Source organism: Hyaena hyaena, unplaced genomic scaffold (genome assembly GCF_003009895.1).
Source record: "Hyaena hyaena isolate Hyena2069 unplaced genomic scaffold, ASM300989v1 scaffold_1663, whole genome shotgun sequence".
NCBI classification, from domain to species: Eukaryota; Metazoa; Chordata; class Mammalia; order Carnivora; family Hyaenidae; genus Hyaena; species Hyaena hyaena.
In genome coordinates, this window is record NW_024082295.1 from 62317 (window position 1) to 89637 (window position 27321).

The 27321-nt window shown below is 37.5% G+C and overlaps 2 protein-coding genes across 4 annotated transcripts in view; one reads left to right on the forward strand and one right to left on the reverse strand.

The window, feature by feature from the left end:
- The window catches only part of TRAPPC3L (trafficking protein particle complex 3 like), a 62654-nt gene that overhangs the window by 24251 nt on the left and 11082 nt on the right, over positions 1-27321 (reverse strand). For 2 of the 3 annotated variants that reach the window (XM_039224537.1, XM_039224536.1), the window contains 3 exons: positions 26084-26397; positions 11910-12007; positions 8895-8994 (listed from right to left, as the gene is read on the reverse strand). In XM_039224537.1, coding sequence (XP_039080468.1) covers positions 8895-8994; positions 11910-12007; positions 26084-26113 — 228 coding nt within the window. In that variant the 5' untranslated portion in view covers positions 26114-26397. Of the gene's footprint in view, positions 1-8894; positions 8995-11909; positions 12008-15084; positions 15127-26083; positions 26398-27321 lie in introns of those variants that run through there. The other variant, XM_039224535.1, reaches the window with a different exon arrangement.
- CALHM4 (calcium homeostasis modulator family member 4) lies at positions 22179-26576 on the forward strand. The gene is made up of 2 exons (XM_039224532.1): positions 22179-22736; positions 26190-26576. The coding sequence occupies exons 1-2, from the start codon at positions 22179-22181 to the stop codon at positions 26574-26576; spliced, it is 945 nt and encodes a 314-aa protein (XP_039080463.1).

A 27321-nucleotide genomic window follows, 5' to 3' on the forward strand; every position in this document is an offset into this window, starting at 1 on the left:
TCTCTTCTCCTGAAACTTTCTACAGTCATATACATTGGTGGGGGTGGGGGTGGGGATGAACATTTCAATAAAATTATAAAAATGAGATCACTGTCCATTATTTAATGAGAATATTTTCCTGTCCAGGATCCTACGGCACTTCTAATCTTGTTATTGTAGATTGGCTATTATGAGCCACCAGACGCTCTTGGAGCACTGGAATCTCTCTCTCTCTCTCTCTCTCACTCTCTCTCATTCTTTCTTTCTTTCCAGTTTGTGGCTTAATGTGCCATTTTCTCTTCTTCCTTCTTTCCTTCCTTCTTTCCTCTCTGTCTCTCTGTCTCTCTCTCTCTCTTTCTTTCTTACTTTCCTTATTTCTTCCTTATAATTTATTGTCAAGTTACCTAACATGTGTAGCCTTGGCTTCAGGAGCAGATTCCTGTGATCCATCACTCACATACGACATCCTGTGGAGCACTGGATTTTCTATGTGGTAAAAATTGCTTGCCATAAGAGAGCTTCTGCAGGTGGTAGAAGCCAGGGCTGGACTAAAGGCAGGCTTTAATTTGTAGATGAATGTGGACCACTGCCCTCTCCTGGACAGAACAAGAGGAGCAGCAGTGTGCACACAAGGGAAAAGGTCTACAAATGTTTTCGAAATTCATTTGGACAATTTTTAATGAATGTCTACAATGTACCGCTTTGCGATGGCACCACGGGCCAAACCCCAAGAATGTTTGAAATTATGCCTCCTTTTGAAAAGCTTACAGACAGGATGGAGAAATGAAATTTCCCAGAGATGAAAGATAACTTTACTCAAGTGTCAAATCAAAGTAACCAAGAAAACTCTATTTTGTTTCCATTCTTTGTAAAATACTTTGGCTCCAGTTAGATGGAGAATAGGAATAAATACCAAAAAAAGTTGGTCCATAGCAAATTCTTGGAAGAGTTGGAGGAGCAGCAGGCACAAAACACAGTAAAACTGTGTTTCATAGACTAAAACTTTAAGCTAAAATTCAGACGTATATGGTTCTTTTTTCACAATGAAAATGTTCTAGGTAAGGGCGCTCATTGATTCCCTTACCTTTCCAAAGTTGTTCTGTCATGTTTGTTTACTTATTATGATTGCGACTCTTGCCTCCCTCCTCTCAGAAAATGGACCTGGTCCATTTAAAGCTTATGAAGCCCTAATACAGAGGGTAAGCCTAAACCTTGGTATACCTTTCACTGGGGGGCAGCTGAAGTGTCAATCTACTATTGTGCCTTGTATCTCACTTCTTTGGACTTCTAGGGAAGAGAGCACAAGCTGTTAGCCAGTCGTATTCTGGAGTTCTTGGCTCAGAATGTCATTTAATGGCACTTCTAACAGCAATAAATGGAGAGAGGACATTATAGGTATGGGAGGGAGAACAGATCTGGCTACAGAGAAATTCGTAAAGAGCCAGTAGCTGTATTTAATAAATTTCAGTGTTTAACGGAGAGTCTTTATTTCAGAAGTTTGCATATTGAAAATGGTGCTCTCCAGTCTGTTTTTCATCTCCATTTGCAAAAAGCTGGCTGATGTCACCCTGTTAGGAGAAGAATGCGGCTTCCCTTCTCATCACACCTCCCTTCTACTGGCCAGCTTCTTACCCTTAGAGGTGAGAATAGCTCCTGTGTGGGCAACCATCTGGTTAGGGTCAAACGGGAGGCCACCAAAGTAAACAACGGCCATGGAGATGTACGTAACAGTCCCACTGATTCAGGCCTTCTGTGCTAGTTGTCAGATTATTGCCTCTCAGCTCCAAACCGACTCATCATCGCCTTGCTTGTGATGCTGGAGATAGATCTTGCAAACATTCCTCCTTTGCCAGGAGAAGGGTCTCTAGGGATGCAGCAGGAGGACAGACTTCTCTTCTTGGCTCTGGGGCACCTTTTCTTGGTTTCCTCTTACTGGAAATGGTGACTGGCAGTGCCTGGTATACCCATGGCACTCGCTTCTCCGTTCTGGTCATGATTTCAAGGTTTCCTCACTGCCAGCCTCAGTCCCCTTTTCCCCCAGTGAGGGATTTCTGCTTACCAGTTTTGATCCATAATTCCCTACTCCCCCATCTCAGCTTGACAATGCAGAGGCCCTTTTCAGCATCCATGGGCTGCAATCGCATGTCGCCAAAGCTGTTTGAACCTCAGCCTTGGGAAGAGAGGCCCTCTGCAAAATGTGTTTTTTCTTTGGGTAGTCTCTCTTAGCACTAGGATATTCTGTAGCATTTTTTCCCTTTATTAGTAGCTAGTCCCCTGCAAATAGTTAGTAATGTTTCATGTTAAACCTTCCTTATTGAAATGATTGTGTGGTGTCTGTCTCCTGACGGGGCCCTCACTGATCCACCTCTGCAGCCATGGCACACCCCTCTGAAAGTGTCTAATAAAATCATCTGTATGTCCCGTAGAAGCAAAACATCAGTGCTTCTGAGTACAAATCTGTATTGGAGACTGCAACTCTATGGCCATGGAACTCCCACCATTCTCAACTGACTCAGGAGTTTTAGGCTTCAAAATATTTGAATTACTTGCATAGATTCAGCCCTGGTAGTTTTGTGCATACAGATCAGAAGCAAGATAAAAGAAATAAGGCCAATGTGATTTACCAAAACCCTTCTGGATAGTCTCAACTCTCATCTTAAACGGACCAATTTCTTGAAATAAAACGGTCATCCAGTTTTAAAAAATCCCTCTGCCATTCAAGTTCCCCTCTGGATTATGTTCCTAAATCTTTTGCCTTAGCGTTTCTGCTTACAACATTCACCATTTAGATTTCCCTCCCTGCTTTAGGCATTCTTACTCATGTTGCCTCCTATGAATGCGTCCTTTCAATTATTTCATTGATTTTCTATCACTCACCAAAAAAAATCATTGCACACATTATTTAATTAAGGTAAAATATCAATTTATAGTATTAGGAGGAAAAGATCTCATTTTTATTTTTCAGAATTTCTAAGGACAATATACTGGGGTTCAATTTTTTGACCTAAAGATTGGAATTTCAAGTTTTACAAGTCTTTTTATGTTGTTTATATATTATATATTTTTCTCTAAAAATTTCAACTTACTGTGACAACACCCCTGATGTGATATTTATACTGAAAAATTATAAATTCCCTCTACCTTTTATCATGACATCATGATGACACTGATCTAACAGTAAAAAGCTTTCACAGCTTTGATGGGCAGAGTTTGTGCTAAGCCAAGCAGTTGTAAACACCATCAATGTTCTGAGGGAGGCTTTGGAAGCTACAACCATCACACTCAGCTATTTACGATCATAGTTCCACTTCCAGATTTTGGCGAGGGGAAGCAGAGCCTGAAAATCTGAAAAACTACAGCTGAAAGAGGTCCCACCTGACAGATATGGAAGCTGAGGTTCAGGCTGTCAACGTAACTTGCTCAGGGTCACACATTGGGAATGTGGCCGAGCAGGATGTGGACCCTTATCTTTTAATCTCAATGACATTGGATACGCTTAGACTATCTCTCCGCATCCGATGAGGAGGAGACCTTCTTGAGTCTAAATTACCTTTAAAAGGGAACGTTAGACTATCTCTTGTCAAGCCCAGGCTTTATGATCATCCTGAGTTTAAAGGATTAAGTTTAGGGGCATCCGGGTGGCTCAGTCAGTTAAGTGTCTGATTTTGGCTGAGGTGATGATCTCCCGGTTCCTGGGTTTGAGGCTCCCATCGGGCTCTGTGCTGACAGATCAGAACCTGGAGCCTGTTTCAGATTTTGTGTGTCCCTTTATCTCTCTGACCCTCTCCTGCTTGTTCTCTCTCTCTCTCTGTCAGATATAAAGAAATAAACATTTTTTTAAAAGGATTAAGTTAGTCTCTAATTCACTTCTCTGAATAGGAAAACATTTGTCAAGAATGTATTTGGAAGCCATGAAATATATTTTTGTGTAACTAAGGAGATGTGCTTTAGACCTTAGACCAGAGTGAGGTACAACTGTATTTTTGACTTGCTTTCATAAAAACTGAGAGACTTATGCCTGTTAGATTACATTTAAACTCTCAACTGTTCCATCACTACAACTAAAATCAGCTGTGTTAACTCTACTGAAAATTCCACATTTTTAGTGTCCTCAGGACGGTCATAACAGGAGAAAATCTTCACAGGTACATTTCTAAAAAACAATTAATTTTTGGGAAAAGCACTAGACTAAGATCAGATAAATTAAATTCTTTTTTATTTTCAAAATTTCATTTAAATTCTAGTTAGTTAACACACCGTGCCATACTGGTTTCAGGAGTAGAATTCAGTGATTCAGAATACAACACCCAGTGCTCATCACAAGTGCCCTTCTTCATCCCCATCACTCATCTAACCCACCCACCCCCACCTCCCTCCATCAACCCTCAGTTTGTTTTCTATCTTTAAGAGTCTCTTATGGTTTGCTTCCCTCTCTTTTTTTTTCAGAAAAATTAAATTCTAAACTGGCTTTTATGACTATGTTACTGTGGTGACATCATCCTAAGTCTGAATTACATCATCAGTCAAATGTGGCTAATGATAGATACTGTTTGTACTTCACAAGACTCTTGTAAGAGAAAGAAACAAAAAGTGACAAGTACTTTGAGCTTTTCTAAAGAAAGACACTGCGTTATTAAAATTTTTCAATATCATGTTACAATGCTGCTGGCAATTTTTATAAATTATATGTCTTAAAGTTTGAAGTACGCTGGGCCAATCACCACAAAATCATATTTTAAAAATAGATACACTTTGGTGTTGCAGGAATGTGATTTTAGAATTAGCCTGTCATCTCTTTTTCACATAAAATATAAGGCCTGATTACAGACTTTTTTTGAGCAATGATTTGGCCTCTGCCATGGAATTTCTTTAAAGACCACTAGATGGCGCAATTTGGGGCCTAAAGCTAATTGTTAAGATGCTGAGTAAGTGAGTGTGAGGATGATGTTCTGTATAAGGGCATGGTCTGAGGGTGCAGCCCAACAAAATTAGGTTTCATTCCTGACCCTGCAATGCTCCATGGGCTTATGACTGTGGTAAATTTCTTCTGCCCTTGCTCCACTCCTCTCTAAAACTGACTCTGTAACATTTTACATCTGCCTCCCCTCAGGATAGTTTACAAGGATTAATGAGATAATGCTGTCGAAGGCCAGACCTTTTAATGAAAGCTGCTAATTATAAGCAAAGCATCAGTGGGCGAGTATGTAACTAAGTTCTGCCCCTTCCTCTGTGTTAAAGTGCTTCTGAATTGGGTGACATCATTCCCACATGTAAGAAAACGTTTTGCTGTAGAAGTGAAAATGGTTAAGAGGGAGAAAATTGGGCCCTTGAAAGAAACTGCAAAGGCCAGGGGTCAACTCCTCTGCACAAGACAAGGGTAAGGGTGATAAAATAATCTCTTCATTGATAAGGACTCTTGCATAGGAGGCGGAAGTGGATTTTTTCCCAGTTTGTTGAAGACAAAAGAACAGATAGAAATTGACAAGACATCAGAAACAAAAAAGTTTAAAGGAAACATTTGGAAAGTGAATGTTGTACATGTTAGTTTTATATCAAACAGAGCTGTTTCTTTTAAGCTTTTTAAAAATTGGAATAAGAACACTTAGCATGAGATCTACCCTCTTAATACATTTATAAGTGTACAATATATTATTGTTGACTACAGATAAAATGTTGTTCCACAGACCTCTAGAGCTCGTTCATCTTGCTTGACTGACATTTTATGCGCATTGATTAGTAACTTCCCACTTCCTCCTCCTCCAGCCCCTGGCACCACCGTGCCCCTCTTTGATTCTATGAATTTGAATATTTTAGATACTTCACCTAAGTGGAATCATGCAGTATTTGTCCTTCTGTGTCTGGCTTCAACCATGTTGTTCCACATTGCAAAATTTAACCCCCTCCCCGGCTTTTTTTTTTTTTAAGACAGTATAGTATTCCCTTCTATGTATATAACTACATTTTTTTAATCTAGTCATCTGTCAATGGCCTTTTAGGTGTTTTCCACATCTTGGCTATTGTGAACAGTGATGCAATGAATATAAGGATGCTAAAATCTCTTCAAGATCCTGGTTTCAATTTTGGGGGGACAAATACCCAGAAGCAGGGCCGGCAGGCCTTAAGGCAATTCTATATTTAATTTCTGAGTAACTTTCAAACTTCTCCACAGGGGCTACACCATTTTGAATTCCCATCAGTGGTGTGGAGGGTTCCAATCCCTTCACATTTTCACCAGAACTTGTAAAAAAAATATATATACACACACACACACACACACACACACACACACACACACACACACATATATATGAGAGATGTGAGGTGATAGGGTGGTTTTGATTTGCATTTCCCTGATGGTAAGTGACTTTGAGTATTTTACACATATCTGCTGGCCACTTGAATGTCTTTTTTTGAAGAAATGTCTAGTCAAGTTCCTGGCTTATTTCCTAACTCAGTTATTAGTTTTTAAACTAGAGTTAGAGGAGTTCTTTATCTATTTTGGACCTTAACTCCTTATTAGATATTTGATTTGCAGATATTTTCTTTTATTCCTTAGGTTGCCTTTTCACTCTGTGGATCATTTACTGTGCAGAAGCTTTTCAGTTTGATGGGGTAAATTTCTTTTGATCTTGCTCCACTCCTCTCTAAAACTGAGTCTGTAACATTTTACATCCGCCTCCCCTCAGGAGAGTTTACAAGGATTAATGAGATAATGCTGCTGAAGGCCAGACCTTTTAATGAAAGCTGCTAATTATAAGCAAAGCATCAGTGGGCAAGTATGTAACTAAGTTCCGCCCCTTCTCTGTGTTAAAATTCCTTATTCTGTTTTTGGTGCCTGTGCTTTCTGATGCCATATCCATAAAATCACGCCAAGACCAATGTCACGAAGCTTTCCCCCTGTTTTATTCTAGGAGTTTTACGGTTTGGGGTTTTAGGTTTACATTTTAATCCATTTGAGTTCATTTTTATGTATGATGTAAGCATCTAAGTCCATTCTTTTGCATGTGGATAGCCAGTTTTTCCAGCACCATTTATTGAAAAGACAATTCTTTCCCCATTACCATACTCAATGGTAGAAAATGGGAAGCTTTTCCTCTAAGATCTCACCATTTCTACTCAACTTAGTGTTGAAGTCCTAGCCAGAGTAGTTAGGCTAGAGAAAGAAATAAAAGGCATACAAATTGGAAGGAAAAACATAAAATTATCTCTTTTCATAGATGATACCATCCTAAATATGAGAAACCCCTAAATATTCTACCAAAAAAGCTGTTAGAACTAAGAAATGATTTCAGCAAAGTTGCAGGATACAAAACCAACATAAAAATTACTTGTGTTTCTATATACTAACAATGAACTATCCAGAAAAGAAATTAAGACAACAATCCCATTTACCACTGCAGCAAAAAAGGATAAAATTCCAGGAATAAACTTAAGAAGATGAAAGATTTGCATAGTGAAAACTACAAAACATTGATGAAAGAAATCAAACAAAACACAAACAAATGGAATGACATCCCATGTTTATAGATTGGAAGGTTTAATATTGTTAAAATGCCCATACTATCCAAAGCAATCTATTCATTCAATGCAATCCTCATCAAAATTCCAATGGCATTTTTATAGAAATAGAACCCAACCATCTACATTTATAGAGTACAAATATTTTCATTTAAACACCTATGATTTTTGTAGTATTGCCCATAAATTTGGCCTAATGAAAAGTTATTTTATTTTTCAAATGACTGTTTTATTACTTTAGTTATATTCTGCAAACATGGGAAGAGAATTTTTAAACCTGTTTTGTTGTGTGGTAAACTCACCACACTGAGACTGGAAGATCTGGGTTTCAATTTCAATCACATTATCATTAGCCATGAAATAATGAGAGTAATTATAATAAGAAGTGGGAAAAATCTTTCATTTGGATTGTATTTTTAAATCCAATGTATTTTTGCATACTTTTTAAATATATAATAATATTCAATTCTTGTCATATTCCTTCTGGAACTCAGCTTTCTTATCTGGAAAATGGGAACAACTCCTACTCTGCTTACTTCACAGGGATAATGTAAGGGTGAAAGACAAAAAATATGTAAAACTGCATTTACAATCACAAAACCCTATATAAAACTATTATTGCCACTCACGTGAAGAGTCAGTATGACAACGTATAATAATGTCAAGGATCGGGAGAGAAAAGAACGAGGCTGACCTCACAAGTCTGTTATGAGAACCCGGCGGTGGTATACCTACATCCTACAAATATCTCATACCCATGTATACTTTCCAGGTCTCTCACAAATGAACAACCCTAAGTTAATAACCATAGGCTCCCAGACTAAAGGGATTCTGTCTAAGGATGCATTTCCCAATATCATCTTGTATCTAAGAGATTTGAGCTAGTCTTGGATGATTCCAAGTTGTCTCTCATGTATAAGGGCTGTGAAGGTTCTTAGAACACATACGTTTACAGGAAATTTTGTTTTTCTCTTGGGAAAACATTGCTTTGGAAATAAAATGGCTAAAACAATATTCTATGAGACAGCAAAAGACTATTTCCTCCATGCGCTAAAATGATTATACAAAGGAATTGGTTTGGGGCATGCATATTATGAGGTTGCCCTATTACATTCCCTTTCTGTTTACCTCTCAAAACACTTTTCCCAGTGTGGGACATACACTTTGCACACACCACGTGTTCAGAAAAATCTATAGACGCTTAAATGCCTAAAAGCATTTATCTCTGTTCACAATAGCTTTATCCCCATGCCAAAATAAAATTCTTTTCGATCAGAATCTCTTAGCACCTAATGATAAAAACAGATAGAACCTATCTAATCAGGGAAGAAAACCACAGAACTGAGGACAAGTCAAAGCTTTTAAAAACATGTTGAAAGAGCTAAAAATGTGCTTACCTGGGCAATTATGTCTGTAATTTCTGAATAACTGTGGCATCTTCTTACACAAGATCGAGCCAAAAAATCTTCCACTAGCCGTGTTCCAATGCTGTATCCCCTGTGGTCAAGAAAAGAGTGTGGTCTGAAAATAATATTGGAGTAGGGAACTCTATCAATGTTTAAGAATGGAGTAATCGGTTTAGCACTTGCATCAATGGATAACAAAGTAAAGCAAACTTGACAAGTCTAATGGCTATTTAGCAGTAGGCTCCTTATTTGTCTTACAGACCACAGAAGCACAAAGCAATTATCTGGGAAATTTTAACTAGTTTCCTATAAGCAGAGAAGCCTGAGGAGGTATACTGGCCCAGATTTGACAGCATAGATTAAAGTTAAGGGAAGTTGGTGTTTGTAGCCTAATTTTTCTTACTGGCAACTAACTTTCTCATCATTAGCTGTAGATGGAAACAACGATGATCTAGCTAACTTGTTGTCTGCTCTAGGTGTGGTACCTAGATGCTCATTCTTCTCATAGCATAGTTATCATGGTAAGAGGACAGGCATATCCATGATGGGCTCTGGAAGGAGAGGAAGAAGGGAAAGGTAAAATCAATTCTTGGTTTCTGTGGTTAGAACCCTGAAGTTTAGCAAAAAGAAAAAAAATGATGTTCAGAAAATTCATTTTTCATTCTAGGGAAACTGGATCTATGGGACTTGGGAGAAAGTATTTATATTATCTGATAGCTCTATCCTACAGTGAATAGATTGGGTAGTACAAGTACAGTTTCAAAAGCATTTTATTGAGAGATCATGATATAGCTGAATATGTGGCTAAGGTGGCCAAGCAGACACCTTCAACAAGATAGACCTTAGAACTTTCTATGTAGCTGAGGAAATATGACCTTACTGGTGGAAATAAGAAGGAAGAGGCTGCTTTCACTAACCAACTGGCCCAAAATTGGTCTTTAAAATTCACAACCACATGTACATAGACAAGTGAAATGATTTGAACTCAGCAATAATAGAAAGGCCACCAAGATAAAGGCAGCATGGTGTATAAAGGGAATGTCTGTTCCATAGGGTCTAAAAGTGGGGGCGGTATTTAGTAATGGGGTGGTTGCGGGGGATACAGATTTAATGTCAGAGTGCTCATTAATTCCCAAAATCTATGAGATACTCTATATTACTCAGTAGATAGAAATATTCAATTTGGCTTACTTGCCTTCTGAGAAAACTGTTTTGTGATTCTAGTTAGAAAGTTCACACTAAAAAGCTTTTGAAGAACAGAACATGAACTTTACGGGAGCGGTTGTACTGAATTTTAAAAAATGTTTCCAGTGTTTTCTAATTTTTATGCATATCCACAGCCTTGGACAGTGAGAAGTGATAGAAAGTCAAAATGTTACAGTCATTGTAGTATATGTATATACACACACAGACACACATATGTATACACACACATACACATATATGTATTTATATATACTACACACACAGACATATACAGACTACACATATGCACATATATACTCACCACACACATATATACACACTCTACACATACACACATATAACGCCCACATATCCATACACACGACACATACACACACACACACACACACACACATCCTGCTTTGATCAAGGGTATGTTTCCATAAAGTAGATAGTTTATATATCATATTAAAAATGTAAGATGTTTTCAGCAGAAGCTATTAAAGAAATCCAAATGTGAATTATTGCTTTTCTTACAGCAATGCCTTTCTGTAGCTTCTCAGAATTTATTCTTTAATATTTCATTCATCTTTGTTAAACTGTGCACCCAAGTAGCTAATCAAGATACTATTTTTTAGTCAGATAAATGAGTTTCTTCATTTTCTACATCTGTTCCACAAAACAATGTAAATTTAACATAAGCTACATAAAATGAAGTATACTCTGGAAATACTGTATCACATATTGAAGTATGACTTCAGTGTAAAATAGGTTAAGCAACTCCCACTCTTCCAGACACTTTATCTCCCGACCAATTAAAAGGAAATGAAAAATAACTTACATGAACCAAAATAAACACAAGATAATGAAAAAGAGCTTTCCAATAGAAAAAGAATAAGCATGAAAAGGGAGGAAACTAGGGTTAAAAAGAAAAAAACCTTTCAAGCTTTCCTTTTTTTTCTGTTTTCCACCTCAAAACACAACGAACCCTTTTCAGAAGCCCTAAAATGCTCAATGAGGCTAGATTTCCCCTTCGACCTTTCTAACTAAATCTTCTAATTAGTACAGGTTTTCCAGTCACTGCCCAGTTAGAGTCCTTTTCAGTATCCATAATTAAGAGGTTCCAAAAACGTTGACAGATATTATTGAGCAATAACCTGATGTCATATAATTATTCTGAGAAAATTAAAGGCTAAATTTGTGATGACGGAATCTCCATTAATGAAGACAAGGAGAATGGACTTTATTTTAAAAGAAAGGAGTGGGTTTCTCCGTTTAATATATTTTTAAGTAAAGCATAACAATGGTAAAAGCATTCAAACAATGAAAACACTACCTAGGGAAAAGTCTCTCTTCTACCCATAATCCCCGTCTCCAGGTTCTCTCAGGCAATCACCATTATTAATTTTTTGTACATGGTCTATACTTATGTAAGCATATATTTCTATGTTAGAAGGAGTCTTATTAGAACAAAAGACTTCTGAAAATAATCAAATTTGATGATCCATCACATTGTTGAAAGAACAATCTCGGTTTTATCATACCTTTGCTTATAAGTGATTAGCAACGAAATGATTTCTAACTAAAAAGAAAATGTTCCAGGCTTGATTTTCATTGAGAAAAGTTTCCTTCCTGTTACTTTATACTTTATGACAACCCAAATGGCAGTTGTCAGAAATTATGTGCAGCTTTAAAATGTGATTTATTGAAATAAAAGAAGACCTGGGAAAGTGGAGCAAGCAAAGTCGTTAGAGGTGGACAAAATGCAGAGGATGCTAAGAAACAACGTACATTCCATGAGAATATGAGATTTCTACTTACATTTTATCTAAATATTTATTCACATCTTCATCTTTTTCATAATCTTTACACAGTTGGGCAACCAGAGCTCCATAGGTGAGGACAAAGAGATCTTTGTTCTAGAGAAAAAAGGATTAGTTTTACTTTATATTCAAAGCTATGGATGACAAGCTACCCTTGTTTTTTAACAAAATTTTCCAGTGGAAGCAGGCTTTGAGATCAGCTGTTCATTTTTTCTAACTTCCTACTAATTATTACAATAATTTTGACTTTTGAGAGCAAGTTGTATCCATATTTGGATACATTGCTGATGAGAAAAAGCTATAAAATAAAATAAATTTCTTAACAGGAAAAATCTTTCTATGCATCTATTTACATTTTATAACTTGCAATGTGTTTTCATGGAGGAAGTTTTTTAAAAAAAATAATTGCTAATATAAATTTCTTTTGTTCTAGAATTGGCTTTGGTATCAGCCAACCATGTTTCAGTTGGAAGGAATAACTAACTGGGTGAGACTTCTCATGAGTATGCACAATCCTTAATGGGCTCCAGATCTGCCAAGGAGACCATCAGGATAAACCCAACCAGAGCAGCAAATTTGTGAGATGTTGTTTTCTTTATACTTAGTGAAAAAAGGAGAATGTGTAGTTTCCTTATAGATCTCCAAAATATGTCCTATTTTCAGTGAACTAAATATGAGAACAACTAAGAATAATTTAGGTTTGGTTTAGTGTAGATAGGTAGAAAATAGGGTAAACAGAATACACAAGACTCAATCAATCCATTTTAAAAAGTCTCTCAGTTTTGCTTCTGGTCTTGAATACTAAGTAAGGAATGGAGTTATCAGAGAGAATTTATTCCAATGCTCTCAGTCCTACAGAGGAGGGAATGAGGCCCTATGAGGAATGGGTGACTTGCTCAACTAGCCATTGGCTGGCTGAGCCGGGGAGGAGCCGGAGACTGCAGGCTCCACTCTGACATAGCAATTATTTTGGAGGCGCATAAAAGACCTATTTGAAGTAGAGGAGGGTGAGAGAGGGAGGGAGGGAGGAGAGACACTGTTGAAAATAATCTTATTTTGTGCATACTCTTGTATTTTCATGAAAAGCTAAATGTGAATTTCAGGTTAGAAGAGGTGTCTTTACCTCTAGACCTAGGTATCTTGGGTAGTATAACATGGAGGGTAAAATTAGATCTGGTAAGATATATTCTTTTTTTTTTTTTTAAGGCACAGGAAGAAATGGCTCAACAAATCAATAGAATTGTTTATTCAACAAAATAGCTTCTATTAAATATGATATAATTTGATCCAAATACTTCCAAAATTTGCCCAGTACCACCAGAGTCCATTTCCTTATATATAGCTTTATATCATAAGAAATGTTTCTTTAATCAGACAGAATATTTGTTATAACTAAATAAATTTTAAATATATAGAATCTAAATAGTTATAGTGAAAAGTTGTGTCCATATGTGCACATGAATTATATAAAATGTCCTAAGTGTCTGTAGAATATACATTAAATACATTAATTGACATTACATCAAGAACTAACACATATGAGTCAGGTATAAGAAAATAATAAGTGCATTAATATTTCTAGTAGAAAACAAGATATGCAAAGCAGGTGATTTTAACAAAAAATATTGTTAAACAAAATCACTGAAGGGTCACAATGTATTCAATTTTTATTCTGTTCTTATTTAATCTAAAAACCTAATCATCCACTACAAGAAATGTCTGCAAATTATACATGAAATATCTTCCTACCATAAAGAGCCACCACAGAAGATAAATTACTGCTATGTGGTAATACCATAGCATGAAAATGAGCATCAGTGAAGGAAAGAGAGACAGAAAGACTGACAATGTATTTGTTACCACAAGCAATAAAACAAAAGAATGTGAAGAAGAGATACAAGGAAATAAAATTATACCCTATTGACATGTCAGAGCCTCAGCATTGTACTCATTTATAATTATGACCATCCTGAAATCATGGCATTTTCTTCTTTCTCTTTCTCTCTTATTCTGATGGGTGAATACTAACTATACTGTACTTGCAGCTGGGTTTCAAGTTCAATACCCATGAGGGCCAGTTTTTTCCATTCTGCTTCCTAGTAAAAGGCTGAACCTTGAACTACATGTTTAGAGGGTCCTAAATCTATACTACTGATCACAGAAAAGGCCAACATAAAATTTATCTTCACAGTTTATAAAACAATAAAGACAGTCATTTTCACATATGAAGAACAGAACACCATTAGTTATTTAAGGTTTTGGAGATATCAGGATAAAAGTGTGTTATAGCCGATATATAAATGAAGTGATTTAGGTGCAGTATGAAATCTACAATATCTTTTAGTATTTCAGGGCCCCACAGAAAAATCAGTCAGGGTCTCAGAATGCCAGAGGGGGCACCTGCAGGCATTCCCAACTAGGGTGTGCCAGTTATCATTCAATTCCATGTACCCATAACTGAGATTCCTTAATTTTATTCAATGCTCATCAGTTTCCTGAAATAATTAAAAGGGCTTTAAGTGTAATGATAAATTTTCATTTCTGTAACTTCTAAATGTCTAATGAGAGGATTAAAGAAGAATATTTCTCCAAATGTAATCTCTAAATAAATAAGCTTTGAAAATAACTCTGAGCTTGGAATACACAGAAAGGATAGTAGCACATACAAAATTATAATAATAGATACTTACAATTAAGGCAAGGAAATATATTTTCAAAAGCAATAATCTTTTAATACTGAGTTTTTTTGCTGATCTATTCCTGCTAATTTAACACGTAATCAACTACTTTATATAGATTTCACTTGCTAGTTCACGAAGTATGAAATACAAAGAATATAAGTATGAAATATGAAGAATTGCTTAATCTTTTCATATTTTCTGTGAGAGACAAAAGATACATATTGCACTTTATAGATCTAATTAGTCAGAGGATATGCATATCCTAAACTATGCATAAAGAATCGATTCTGTTATAGAGTGTTCTCTATAGTAATCACTGTACTATTCCCAGAGGTATCATTTATGATCCAATCCACCAAACACTCCCTTGCTCCCACTGAAAAATGTCTATAGTGTCACTTTTTAAAATAAACCAGAAATCCCTCAAGAATATATTTTCTTCGAAGTAGAAGAGAAGCCTCTTTGAGAATATGTTTACAAAAAAGATCTTACTATTTTATGGTATTCTGGTCTTCTGTGTGCAGGGTGAGACATGGTGCTTGAGAGATGAAGAATGTGATCTTCGATTCCTTTTCGTTGGCTTTTACCTTACAGGTGTATGAATCTCCGCCCTTTTGTCTTTGCAAGTTCCTTCTTGCTTGGAGAAAAGAGTGCTACTTCTGCACTCCACGGCTCTTGCTCTTTGCTGAGCTGAAGAGGAAAGCAATCACGAGCAGGACTGTCTTGAAGGCACGTCCCTTGCCACCGATCAAATACTGCTTCACTTGTGAGGACAAGTTGTAATCAAGAGGTATAAAAGCTGATAGTGGGAAGTCAGACCAGAAGCACCAGCTACTGAAAATTCTTTAGCCCAAGGGAGTATAAAAGTGGTGTTTTGCTCTCATGCCAAGGCATTGTTCTAAAATCACAAACAGAAACCTTCACAATCCAAGATAACTCTAAATGTTAGCATTATTCAGCCTTTGTATTGATTGTTGTGTGAATTCGAGACAGGATCAGCAATCTGTACATACTACCTCTTGGGCTCAAATGTAATCAATGACCGTATCACAGACCCCATTGTCTGTGATTACAAAATTCAAATATATCTAGTACTTTTGTTTCCATAAGCAGCAGTTTTAAGGAGTGATAGATTTGGGGTATTGGAACTTTTTCATAAAACTGTTGCTTATAATGAGTGTTCTACAGTTTAATAATGTATAATGATTCTGGCAGAGAAAGCAAGCCCTTAGCTTTCTTTGGATAGTCCCTGAGATGTTAGCTATTGAAGGCTCTCTTTATTTATGCAGGAGTATAGACATTTAAAGTTAAAACAAGAAACTCCCTCATCTCGACAACTTCAAGGTGTGGAGGATCAAAACTGTTCCAGAAATAGAAGCATTAAACTCAATTTAAGAAAGTAGTTTCCTACTTCTCCTATTTTACCATCTGAGTCAATTGGCCCTAAGTGTTCTCGAAAATTCTTGTTATACAGTGACAGACTACTCACTACTTTGAAAGAGTGTGGTGTAGTTGAAAGAGCCTAGGAGAACTTGGACGGCTCAGGCTAAGCTGAAGTGCTAACCTTTACTGGCTGTGTGACCTCGGACAAGTCATTTTATTGCTCGATGGCTCAGTTTCCACATTTGCAAAATGGCAATAATAATGACCACCTCACAGAACAATTGTGAGAACCAAAGAGATAATGTTTGCTATAAAACACATTATAATACACCATATAAACATGAATTACTATAGATTTTTCTTTCAGGTGAACGTTTTGAATGGAATTTTATAATATTTAAGGTATTTCCATTACTGCCTATGTTCCATGACTCTGTTCTCAGGAAAAGTCAGTTTTGCTGGGTGGTGGTGGTATATGTGGGGGGGTGGGGTGCTTTTCAGTGGCAGATTCATGACATCTTATATTTATATAAAGTTTACGATTTACAACACGGTTTTCATTTGATCTCATTTTAATTCAATTACCATCTGTGAAGTAGTCAATACTGTAATCATTAACATTTTATGGGATAAGAATCTAAAAGTCATGTTGAGAAATTTGTTCAAAGTTGCCTGGGTGGTAGGCAACAACGAGGGATTTGGGCTAAATTTGCTGACTCCAAATCAAAAATTGTTTTCTATTGCACACACTCTCATTATGTTAGAGCAAAATGTTTTAGAGGCAGGTCACAAAAGCTACTAAGGTGTGATGACAGAATGTTGAGAAGCCTACTGTGGGGGTAGTTCTGGGTTCTGAGAAAAGCCCTGAGTACTTGGTGGGTGGGGAGTAGTGGTACTGGAATCAATTTCACCAAACTCTAATGGCTGTGGTATGGTGACATCAGGGCCACCATGAGAATTCAGGACATCATGGGTGCATTAGGAAAAGCCAGCTCTTCCTCCAGACTGATAGACCTCCCCCTCTCTCCTGTGCCTTTGGCCAGGACTCGAGGGCATAAGGAGGCCTTCTCCGCCTGGTGTTCTCACACGAGGGCACAGTCTGCACAAATACAGCTGCAGCCAGGTGCTGGGCCACCAGTTTGCCAGTTTTCAGACTGTGAAATCCACTAGCTTTCAGCAGCTCTGATGACCCAAGGAAGCTTGGTGTGCCTCAGGCTCTTTTCTTTCCTTCCCTGTCCTCACTTAAATAGAAAGAAGTATAGAGGTTATATTTTTCTTTTTTTAATTTTTAAATTTGTTTTTGAGAGAGAGGAAGAAAGCAAGAGAGCAAGTGTGAGTGGGGGAGGGGCAAAGAGAGGGAGACACAGAATTTGAAGCAGGCTCCAGGCTCTGAGCTGTCAGGGCAGAGCCCAATGCAGGGCTTGAACCCTTGGACCATGAGATCATGACCTAAGCTGAAGTTGGACAGTCAACCAACTGGGCCACTCTGGTGCCCTGTAGGCTATATTTCAAACAGGTAGATGACATATACTATTTATCCTGACCACAACCTGGGAAAAAACTCATTTCAAAGTAATGCAGAGGAGTTTTTCCTCTTTTCCTTTTGGTAGCATAGGACAGAATTTGGAGACAGGGTTGGGAGAATGATGCGATCTTCAGTCTCATATTGCACGGCAAGCCAATAACCCAAGGAAATGGTGAACTGGGCTATTCCCCCTTGGGAGGTACCTTGGGAGGTAACTGGGCAGCTGAGTGGGGACTGGGGAGATGCTAACAGAGGAGGCACCTAATTGACCTGTCAACTGTGTTATCATCTGCCATTGTCCACAAACTATCAGACAAGGCCATCACCTCTGCTTCAGGAGCTTGTTATCTTTTATCTTCTCACAACTTCTTTTTCTATTTAAGGCTGATTTCCATGTTTATTTTAAACAAATTTCTTTACATAAAATTAGCATTAATATGCCCAGCACCCCAATCCTTTAGAGCTGCTCTAGCTGTTAGATCATGTGCCAGCATACACTCAGTGAATGAGTTGGTGGGTTTCTGCTGAGGAGACATTTTATTTTATTTTATTTATTTTATTATTTTTTTTAAATATTTGTTTATTTTTGAGAGAGAGACAGAGCGTGAGTGGGGGAGGGACAAAGAGACAGGGACACACAGAATCCAAAGCAGGCTCCAGGCTCTGAGCCATCAGCACAGAGCACGCGTAACTGACTGAGCCACCCAGGTGCCCCAAAGAGTAGACATTTTATATGTTGGATAGACAGGTGATGGCAAGCTATCTTTTAAAAAAAGACCATTTGGGGGGCACCTGGGTGGCTTAGTCGGTTAAGCGTCCGACTTTCGCTTAGGTCATGATCTCGCGGTTCGTGGGTTCGAGCCCCGCATCAGGCTCTATGCTGACTGCCAGCTCAGAGCCTGGAGCCTGTTTCAGTCTGTGACTCCCTCTCTCTGACCCTCCGCTGCTCACACTGTCTCTCTCTCTCTCTCCTAGAAATAAATAAAAAACATTAAAAAATATTAAAAAAAACATTTAAAAAAATATATTTAAAAAAAGACCATTTGGTTAGAAAGCCCAGAAGAAAAATGATTACTTGTAGATGTTATCATTCACAATCATTGAAAAGTTACACACAAGTACTGTTGATGAAGTCATTAGCTCTTTCAACTGTAAACAATAAAAACTTAAGAGTGTCATCAACAAACTCCATCACAGTAAGACTTTGATACCTCAACAGTGACTTCTTATTAACCCATGCTTCATTCATCTTTTCTTACGTGGTTACCTGAAAGACTGGTCTACAATTTCCTTTCCTACTTCCTCACTTCCCACATCCTCTATTAAATGGACTTTTAAAATATGAAATTATAAGCATAAGGAAGATGCAGTTCTTACTACCAAGCTCTACTGAACAAGTGTCTCTTTATACTTAAGGCTGTATTTTCAGCAATAAAGCAGTACTGATACAGTTGGAGTATCCAGTACCTCCCTTAATTCTATTCTGTCCTTCTCAGTTCTGCTATCCAGAACTTGGTATTTGTCATTCTTATACATGTTTTTAAATTCCACATATGTTAGTAACCACAAGGACTATGTGATATCATTTTGTTTTAAACTTCACAAAATTTCTCATGTTGCACACATTCTGTAGCTTGCATTTTCCCTTTCAATTATTTGTTAGGATTTATCCAGATCCATAACTGTCACTCTAGTTAATTTATTTTCATAGCTTCTAAAGCTGAGGTCAGCAACTTCTTCTATAAAGGGCCAGGGAGTGGATATTTTAGGCTTTACAGACATATGGACTCTGTCACAACCACTCAACTCTGCTATTGTGGGAAAGCAGTCACAGACAATTCAGGAAAAGGTGGGCCTATGTACGAATAAAACTTTATTTTTAAACACAGAGATTTGAATTTCATGAATTTCACATGTCACAAAATACTAAACAATTTTTTCTCAACCAAGTTAAGATGTAGAAACCATTCTTAGCTTGCAAACCACAGAAAACAAGCAGTGAGGGGCGCCTGGGTGGCTCAGTCGGTTAAGCCTCCGACTTTGGCTCGGGTCATGATCTCACAGTTTGTGGGTTCGAGCCCTGCGTCGGGCTCTGTGCTGACAGTTCAGAGCCTAGAGCCTTCTTAGGATTCTTTGTCTCCATCTCTTTCTGACCCTCCCCTGATCACATTGTTTGTCTCTCTCTCAGAAATAAATAAAACATTAAAGAAAAATTTAAAAAAGAAAAAGAAAACAGGCAGTGGACCAGTTTAGTCTATGAGCCATACACAGTCAACTCCTAGTCTAGAGCATTCTATGTCTGTGGCTTATTAATATGTTTCTTTGTTATTGGACATTAACAATGAAACGGAATGAAAATACTGTGGTGGAATACTACAGATATCTCAGATAAAGCTGGCTAGTTCTTCATATCTTTTATGATGTTTAATCATTTATGATAAAACTATGTTTAAAATGTCTATAAAAATTCTCCTTCAGACTCTGTGCTGACAGCTCAGAGCCTGGAGCCTGCTTCAGATGCTATGTCTCCCTCTGACTCTCTGCCCCTCTACCACTTGCTCTCTCTCTCTCAAAAAAAAAATTAAAAATTAAAAAAAGTATTCTCCTTATATATTGATCAGTTCTTGTTTCATGTTTTCCAACGTTATGCATTCAAGACATACAAATTGGCAATTGTTATATCTTCATAATGGATTGTTTCTTTTATTATGATGGAGTGTTCAAAATTAGCCCTTTGGACACTTTTTGCCTATAGTTTAGTTGTGCCTTATTTTAATCTTATTATTCCCAGCTATGTATATTCCAATACTTTTAGTTTTCAAGCTTTGTGTGTGGTCTAGTTTTAGGTGTGTCACTTGCAAATAGTGTGACTCTATTCTGTAATCACTCTGCAGGTGAGCTTACTCCAGCTGTGGTGTGGTGGTTAAGAGCATGCGCCAGACCACCGGGGTCCTAATCCTGGTTCTTCCATCATCTCTGTGTGACCCTGTGCAATTTCTTTCATCTCTTCACACCTCAGTCTTCTCATCTGTAAACAAGTTGAGGATAATATTAGCACCTCATCATCATTCTTAAAACAGTGGTTGGCATGTAGTAAGCACACAGTAATTGTTAGCTCTTAAAATTTTTTGTGTGTGAGGGGTCCTGGGTGGCTCAGTTGGTAAAGTGTCCATCTAACTGATTTCAGCTCAGGTCATGATCTCACAGTTGGTGGGATCGAGCTCCACGTAGGGCTCTGTGCTAACAGTGCAGAGCGTGCTTGGGATTCTTTCTCTCTGCCCCTCCCCCACTTGTTCCCTCTCTGTCTCTCTCTCTCTCCTTCTCTCTCTCTCTGTATCTCTATATGCTTTCTGGTGTCTACCATCGTCAGTGGGAAATCTCTTGCCTGTCTACTGTCATTCTTTTGTAGCTTATATATCCCATTTTTCTGGTAGTTTTTAATAATATCTCTTCATTTTTCACAGCCTGAAGTTTTATATGATGTATTTATATGTGGATTTGTCTTTATTTACACTGCTCAGAACATCTAACACTCTTCTGATGTGACAACTTACTTTTGTTGATTTTGCAAAATTCTCGGTCACTTCTCTTCAAATATTATTTCTCTGCCTATCCCTTCATTTTTTCCTTCTGGAACTCCTATTATGGAGTTGCTTAACCTGTCTTCTATTTCCTTCTCCTTGAATTGGATTTTAAAATATATTATTTCTTTATCTTTTTATATTGTACATTGGGTGAACTACTCAGCATTATATTCTAATATGTAATTAACCATATCCAGTTGAGAGTTTGAAAAAGGAAACTTATATCTTATTCGCTTTTTATTAGCCCAACCAAGCCTAGTCCAATGCCTTTTATATAGAAGTTATACAATAAATATTTGCTGATTAAATATAGAAAACACCTTACGTATTTCAGTATTTAATTTTTATATACATATAATTTTATTAACACCCAATTATCACATTTTCATATAAGGAAAAGATACCTTATAAACAAATTTGCAACTTAACTTATAAAGCAACACATTATTATATTAGGTTCTGTCAACACAAACACATTTTTTATGCAAAGTTAGAAAGTTAGTTTTGTTGTGATTTGACTTTAGGGCTCCCCAAGTCTTGTTCTTCTTTTGCGGAACGCTTTTGGGATGCTCTGGCAGAACTCTTAGCTTACAGGATGTTCCAGACAGCCCTAAATTTTTGGCCACTCTATTATTTGGTCATTTCTGTTGTGCCTTTTGTCATAATTTTATGGTAACTATATCCTGGTCTAGTACAGGGTAAGAATGTTCTCCATTTTGCTCCCAATGCCTTATTTGCTAGTGCTGAGTAATTTGTGTCATTCAAAGCAGCCCATGGAAAGATGACAGCAGTGTGCTGTGCAAGCAGGCCATTCTCTTTTTAGTGGGAAGGTACCCTCAAGTAGTTTTCCCTGTCACTCATACCAGATGAATCTCTCCTCTGATTTCTTCTGGCTATAATCTGAAGTACATTTATTAGCTCAGGATTCACAAAGTACATAAGGAAAGATGCTAGAATCCTTTAAACATGTTTGAGGATATTGGGTTGCTTGACACAGCCAGTTAAACCAGTAAGGTCCCATAAAATGGTTATAGCTGGTGCAGTCTAACGATCAGAAAGGGCCAGAAGCTAATTCGTGTAAGAGCTTCCCAACGATGAGCCCAACTCTCAGCAATACTGTATCTTCCCTGCAGAGAAGTGGAACATTTATCAATTCTTTAATTGCTGCTTTGACTGTTGGTGGGCAACAGCTGTTCTCTTCTTTCACATTCAGATGTCCTTGTCAGGTTGGGAAAAATTTCTACTACGGTTCTGCTTTTCTACTCATTCCAGCCTTGATCCTTCTGGTTGCTGGCTATGCTCTGAGAAGCCAGATGTGGACAATTAGCAGTGAATACTGCTGCAGCTGTGCCCCGCCACACCGGAGAATAGGCCTCTTGGAGCGCAAGCTGGCTTGCCTCAGGTTCTTCAGCATCACTGGGAGGGCCCTTGTTGCTCCATTAACATGGCTGGCGGCAACCCTGCTGACAGGCACCTACTTTGAATGTGCAGCAAGTGAATTCGCGTCTGTGGACCATTATGCGGTATTTGACAATGTCAGTGCCAGCAAACGGGACCAGATCCTCGCTGGGTTTCCATGTTGCAAAGCAACTCCAGCTGACATGATCCGAGTAAGAGATGAAATAACTCTTCTGCACAGATACCAGTCACAAGTAAGTTCTTGATTTTTTTTCCTGTTTGTTTTGTTTTGTTTTTGCTATGCTATCCCTTCTTAACTAGTCACTGGAAACATTTCACATTCCTACTACTTTTCATATTGTCTGAATATAAAACGCAAACTAGATGCTATTCACCAAAGTGATTTCTACTGAGTGCCTATTTTATATAGTTAGGATGTTGGGCTTTGGAGTTGGCAGATCTGTATTTGAGTCTTGCTTTGCCATTTGTTAACCTGCAGAACCTTAAGCAAGTTACCTATCTGACCCATGCTTCACTTTCCTCAGCTGTAAAATGGGGATATTGATAGGATCTACCACATAAGGTTGGATTGGGTAATAAATGAGCGAATACATCTAAAGTGCTCAGTATGGTATCCAGAATCTCTATTAAATACAATAAATTTTAGACATTGTTATTAAAATTATTACTATACACTGTATTACTTAATTCCATCTTTCTGCATATACATGTTCTTAGATATTCATTCTATGTATTAACATTTTGCCTAAAATTATAGGAAGCTTAATTATGACTAAAATAGGGGCACCTGAGTGGCTTAGTCGGTTAAGCGTCCAACTTTCGCTTAGGTCATGATCTCGTGGTTCATGGGTTCAAGCCCCGCGTCAGGCTCTGTGCTGACTGCCAGCTCAGAGCCTGGAGCCTGTTTCAGTCTGTGACTCCCTCTCTCTCTGACCCTCCCCTGCTCATGCTGTCTCTCTCTCTCCTAGAAATAAATAAAACATTAAAAAAAAAATTTAAAAAAAATAACTTTTAAAAAAAAATTATGACTAAAATAAATTCCAATGATAGCTCTAAATTTAATATCCTTAGACAAATTTATGTGAAGGGAAGGGATGAGGTAGGGAAAAGGCCTGAATCCACAGCACTTAGAGGTTAAATTTAAGAAGTGTAAGAGTGTATTTTGTCAATACAGAAAGAGTAACTGGAATACATTACTCTCTGCAAGAGATTTTGGGGGAAAAACACATTTTAAAACCACTGAAATAAAATTGAAATAAATTATTTTAAACTACTTATTGCAAAAGCATACACATTTTTTGACCCATCACTTTTTAGTTATTGAAATTTAGGAAGTGATAATGCTATTTTGTTGAAAAAAAATTGCTATCGACATACAAAATACTCAAGCATTGCATATGTCCTGATTTAATCAAAGTTAGATATCCCATTAAGGTGTCTCTGTCTCAACCTTTTACCCTAGCCCTAACGCTCAGGCAGAGGAACTGTGTGAAGATAGATGAGATGTCAAATAATCAATGGGGCAATTTTAACTTTAAAAAATGTTCTTTCTCAAGAAAAACTAAGATGTAATATACACTGGTAAGATCTTCTTAAAGCGACAATATCTTATTTAATGCATGCAAAGACTTCTGTGAAAAGACAATTTTATAGTTCTGAATGCCATCAGCCAGTGGATTTTTTGGATCCACAGCAACAAAACTAATACTTATTGAGATGTTTCTCATATACTGTATAAATATTTCCTATTTAATTATAATCTTTATAATCTTAAGAGAGAGGTTTAATCAACCCCATTTTACAGACAAGGAAACCAAAGCTCAAAGAGTTCATGTAACTTTTATAAGTTCACAGAGCTAATAAATGATTGATTGAGATAGTCAAATGTCATACTGTTTCCATTTCACCAGGCTATACTTCATAACTACCCTGAACTTCAGTCTCATTTGAGGAATATACACTATGTTTAAATTTCATTATTCTGACTTGATCAACATGATCATATTAACTTTAAACCCCCTTCTCTGCCCAGACTTCATTCTAAAATAGCTTCCTGACATTTGTTTTTACCAAATTCCAATTGATCTTCTACAACCATGTCAAAATTATCTTTCTAAATGCAAACAGAATGATGAGCCCCACACTATCCCCCATATAAAGTTCTTCAATAATTTTCGACAAGCCCAATCACAAATCCAAATTCTTGTCATGAATACAAGGTCTTTCAATGTCTGGCTCCTGACCACTTTTCCACATGACTCCTATGACCCTGTGAGGACAAACTTCCTGTGGTTCTCCCGACTCTTCATGCTCTTATTTTTCTTCCTCTCTTCTTAGAGTTCTCCTCAACTTCTTACATCTGGTGAGCTCTTCTTTAATAGTTAAGTCTGAGCATCATCTCCTCTGGGAAGTATTTCCTGGTACTCCTCTTAAGTGAATTCATTTCTGTCCCAGTATGCTTACTGATATCAAAAATGATCACATTTTACCCTATTTCTTGGCTTGCTATTTTGTCTCCCTCTTTAGGCTTAAAGACGTGGAAAGGATGAACGTAGCTTAAATTATTCACATTTGAGTCCCCATAACCAAGCACCATGTACAGAACATGGTGGGAGGTCAACCTGGGACTCAATAAACGATAGCTGATGAATTAATGGGCATCTCAGATGACCTTCCCTCCACCATGCTGGCCTCTATTAAATTAAATTGCCCTAAGTGTCACTCTGTAGGTTTTACCCTCCACTAAGTACAGCTACCCTGCTGTGCTCACACTGGTAATTCCAGGCTTGCTGGTGAATCACAAGCTGTGGGGGAGACCTTCACCTCCCAGACTGTGGCTGGGAAGCTGCCTACTGCTGGCTTCTCTACATGGAACTTGCCTCTCTCACTTTATATAATAATCACTAACTACTATTGAAAAAAGGATAATTTTTAAAAAGGGTTCTAAGACTTAAAAACAGCCATTTATTTCAGTCTTTAAAAGAGGACACTAAATAATTGCAAATGAAATATATTTAATTTTCCTTTCAAAGTATATTTCAAAAATGAATCATAAAACTGGTCAGCACATAACTATTTAAAGGAGGAGGGAAATGAAAATAATCATGTGCTTTACATTTAGGGACATGAGTCTTCTTTGGTCACAAAAAGTAAAAGAAAAGAGCAACTCAGGAAGAAATATCAATGAACACCTGTTAGCACATTATTAAGAAGGCACTTAGGAAGCTACCATTATTATCTATCATATCATCATTTTCATCAACATTATTATCAAATAGTTATTAAGCACCCAAAGATGCTTGAGCCTATTCCTAATGTTTGCGAGGAAGAGGGGGAGAAAGTTGAGCTAAGACCAAACCATGTAGTTTATGTACCTTACACAAGAGTAGTTGGTGGGTTATAGCATCTGCCACTTCAAGGACAGTACTTACAATCCATTCCAAGTTAACTGGTCAATATCCTTTGTGATCCAAAAACAAAATTGTAATAGTTGGGCTTACTCTCTCCATCACATCTGTATCCATACCAAGTGATCAGCACCCTGTTCCTATTTCAAAGACTAGAAAAACCAACCTCTTACCTCCAGTTTGCTTCTCAGTTTTGTAGACATCCCCCTTGCTATGGCTGTTCCTCGAATATTCGCTATATTGATGTTTTCTGTTTTTCTTTTAAATAATTACGTGAAGATGCTGGGCTGGATTCTGATCACGTTGGCAACAGTGGCTGTCCTAGTGTCCTGCTGTTTGGCACAGTGCTGCTCCCCTCTCACCTCTCTGCAGCAGTGGTACTGGACCAACCATCTCCACAACGAGAGGGAGCTCTTTGAACAAGCTGCAGAGCAACATTCACGGCTCCTCATCATGCAGCGCATACAGAAGCTCTTTGGTTTCATTCCTGGAAAGGAAGATATCAAACACATCCGTATTCCTTCATGTCAGGACTGGAAGGATATTTCAGCACCCAGTCTTGTCTGCATGGGTGATGACTTGCAAGGTCACTATAGCTTCCTTAGAGACAGGGTGGAGGAAGATAATGAGGAAAGCAAACCTGAAGGTATTGAATTAAGACCTTGATTCTAGCACCTCTCACAGTTCAGGTAGTGTCTTATTGTTAGGATGATGGAGTTTCAATGTAATCTCTTCATCTTTTTCTGTCTCTTGATATTTGTTTAAATAAGTCCATTCAAGATGCTAGTTCCAAAGTCACTTTATCTGATCATTGTGCCAATCTGTCTTTTTGAGATTTCCCTGGTGGAAATGGTAATGGTATAATATAGTTCTGGTAACACCTACATTGATTTAAGTAAAACAATATGGAATTTGAAGTCATATAAAAATTAGAATGTCGATTCTATTACTCAGTATCTCTATGGAAACTAAATTTTTGAGCTCCATCTTGTTATCTGTGCATAGTGGCTACTTCATAGAGCTGTTGTGAAGATTAAATGTGATAATATAAGCACAGTACTCAGCACAGTGCCATTCCTAAAATTAGTGCCAATAAATGTTATTTTCCCCCTTTCTCCTTGCATTCCATGTCTTTGATCACTAGTTCTCTGTCTCTAATTTCTATTCCATGTCTTTGATCACTAGTTCTCTGTCTCTAATTTCTAGTTTTCTTTATTTCTACCTCTATATAATATACAGAACCTTTTCACTTACTTCTACCCCTTCCTTTGATTTTAAATATCTGAACTTTACGAATCAGGATAAAAGCCCTTTCTAAGCTGGTAACATGTAAGAGAGAAGCGCATGCAGGAAGGTCTTGAGTTATTCTGCTACAACCAGGGGAAGATGACGCATGAATCTATCATCATTA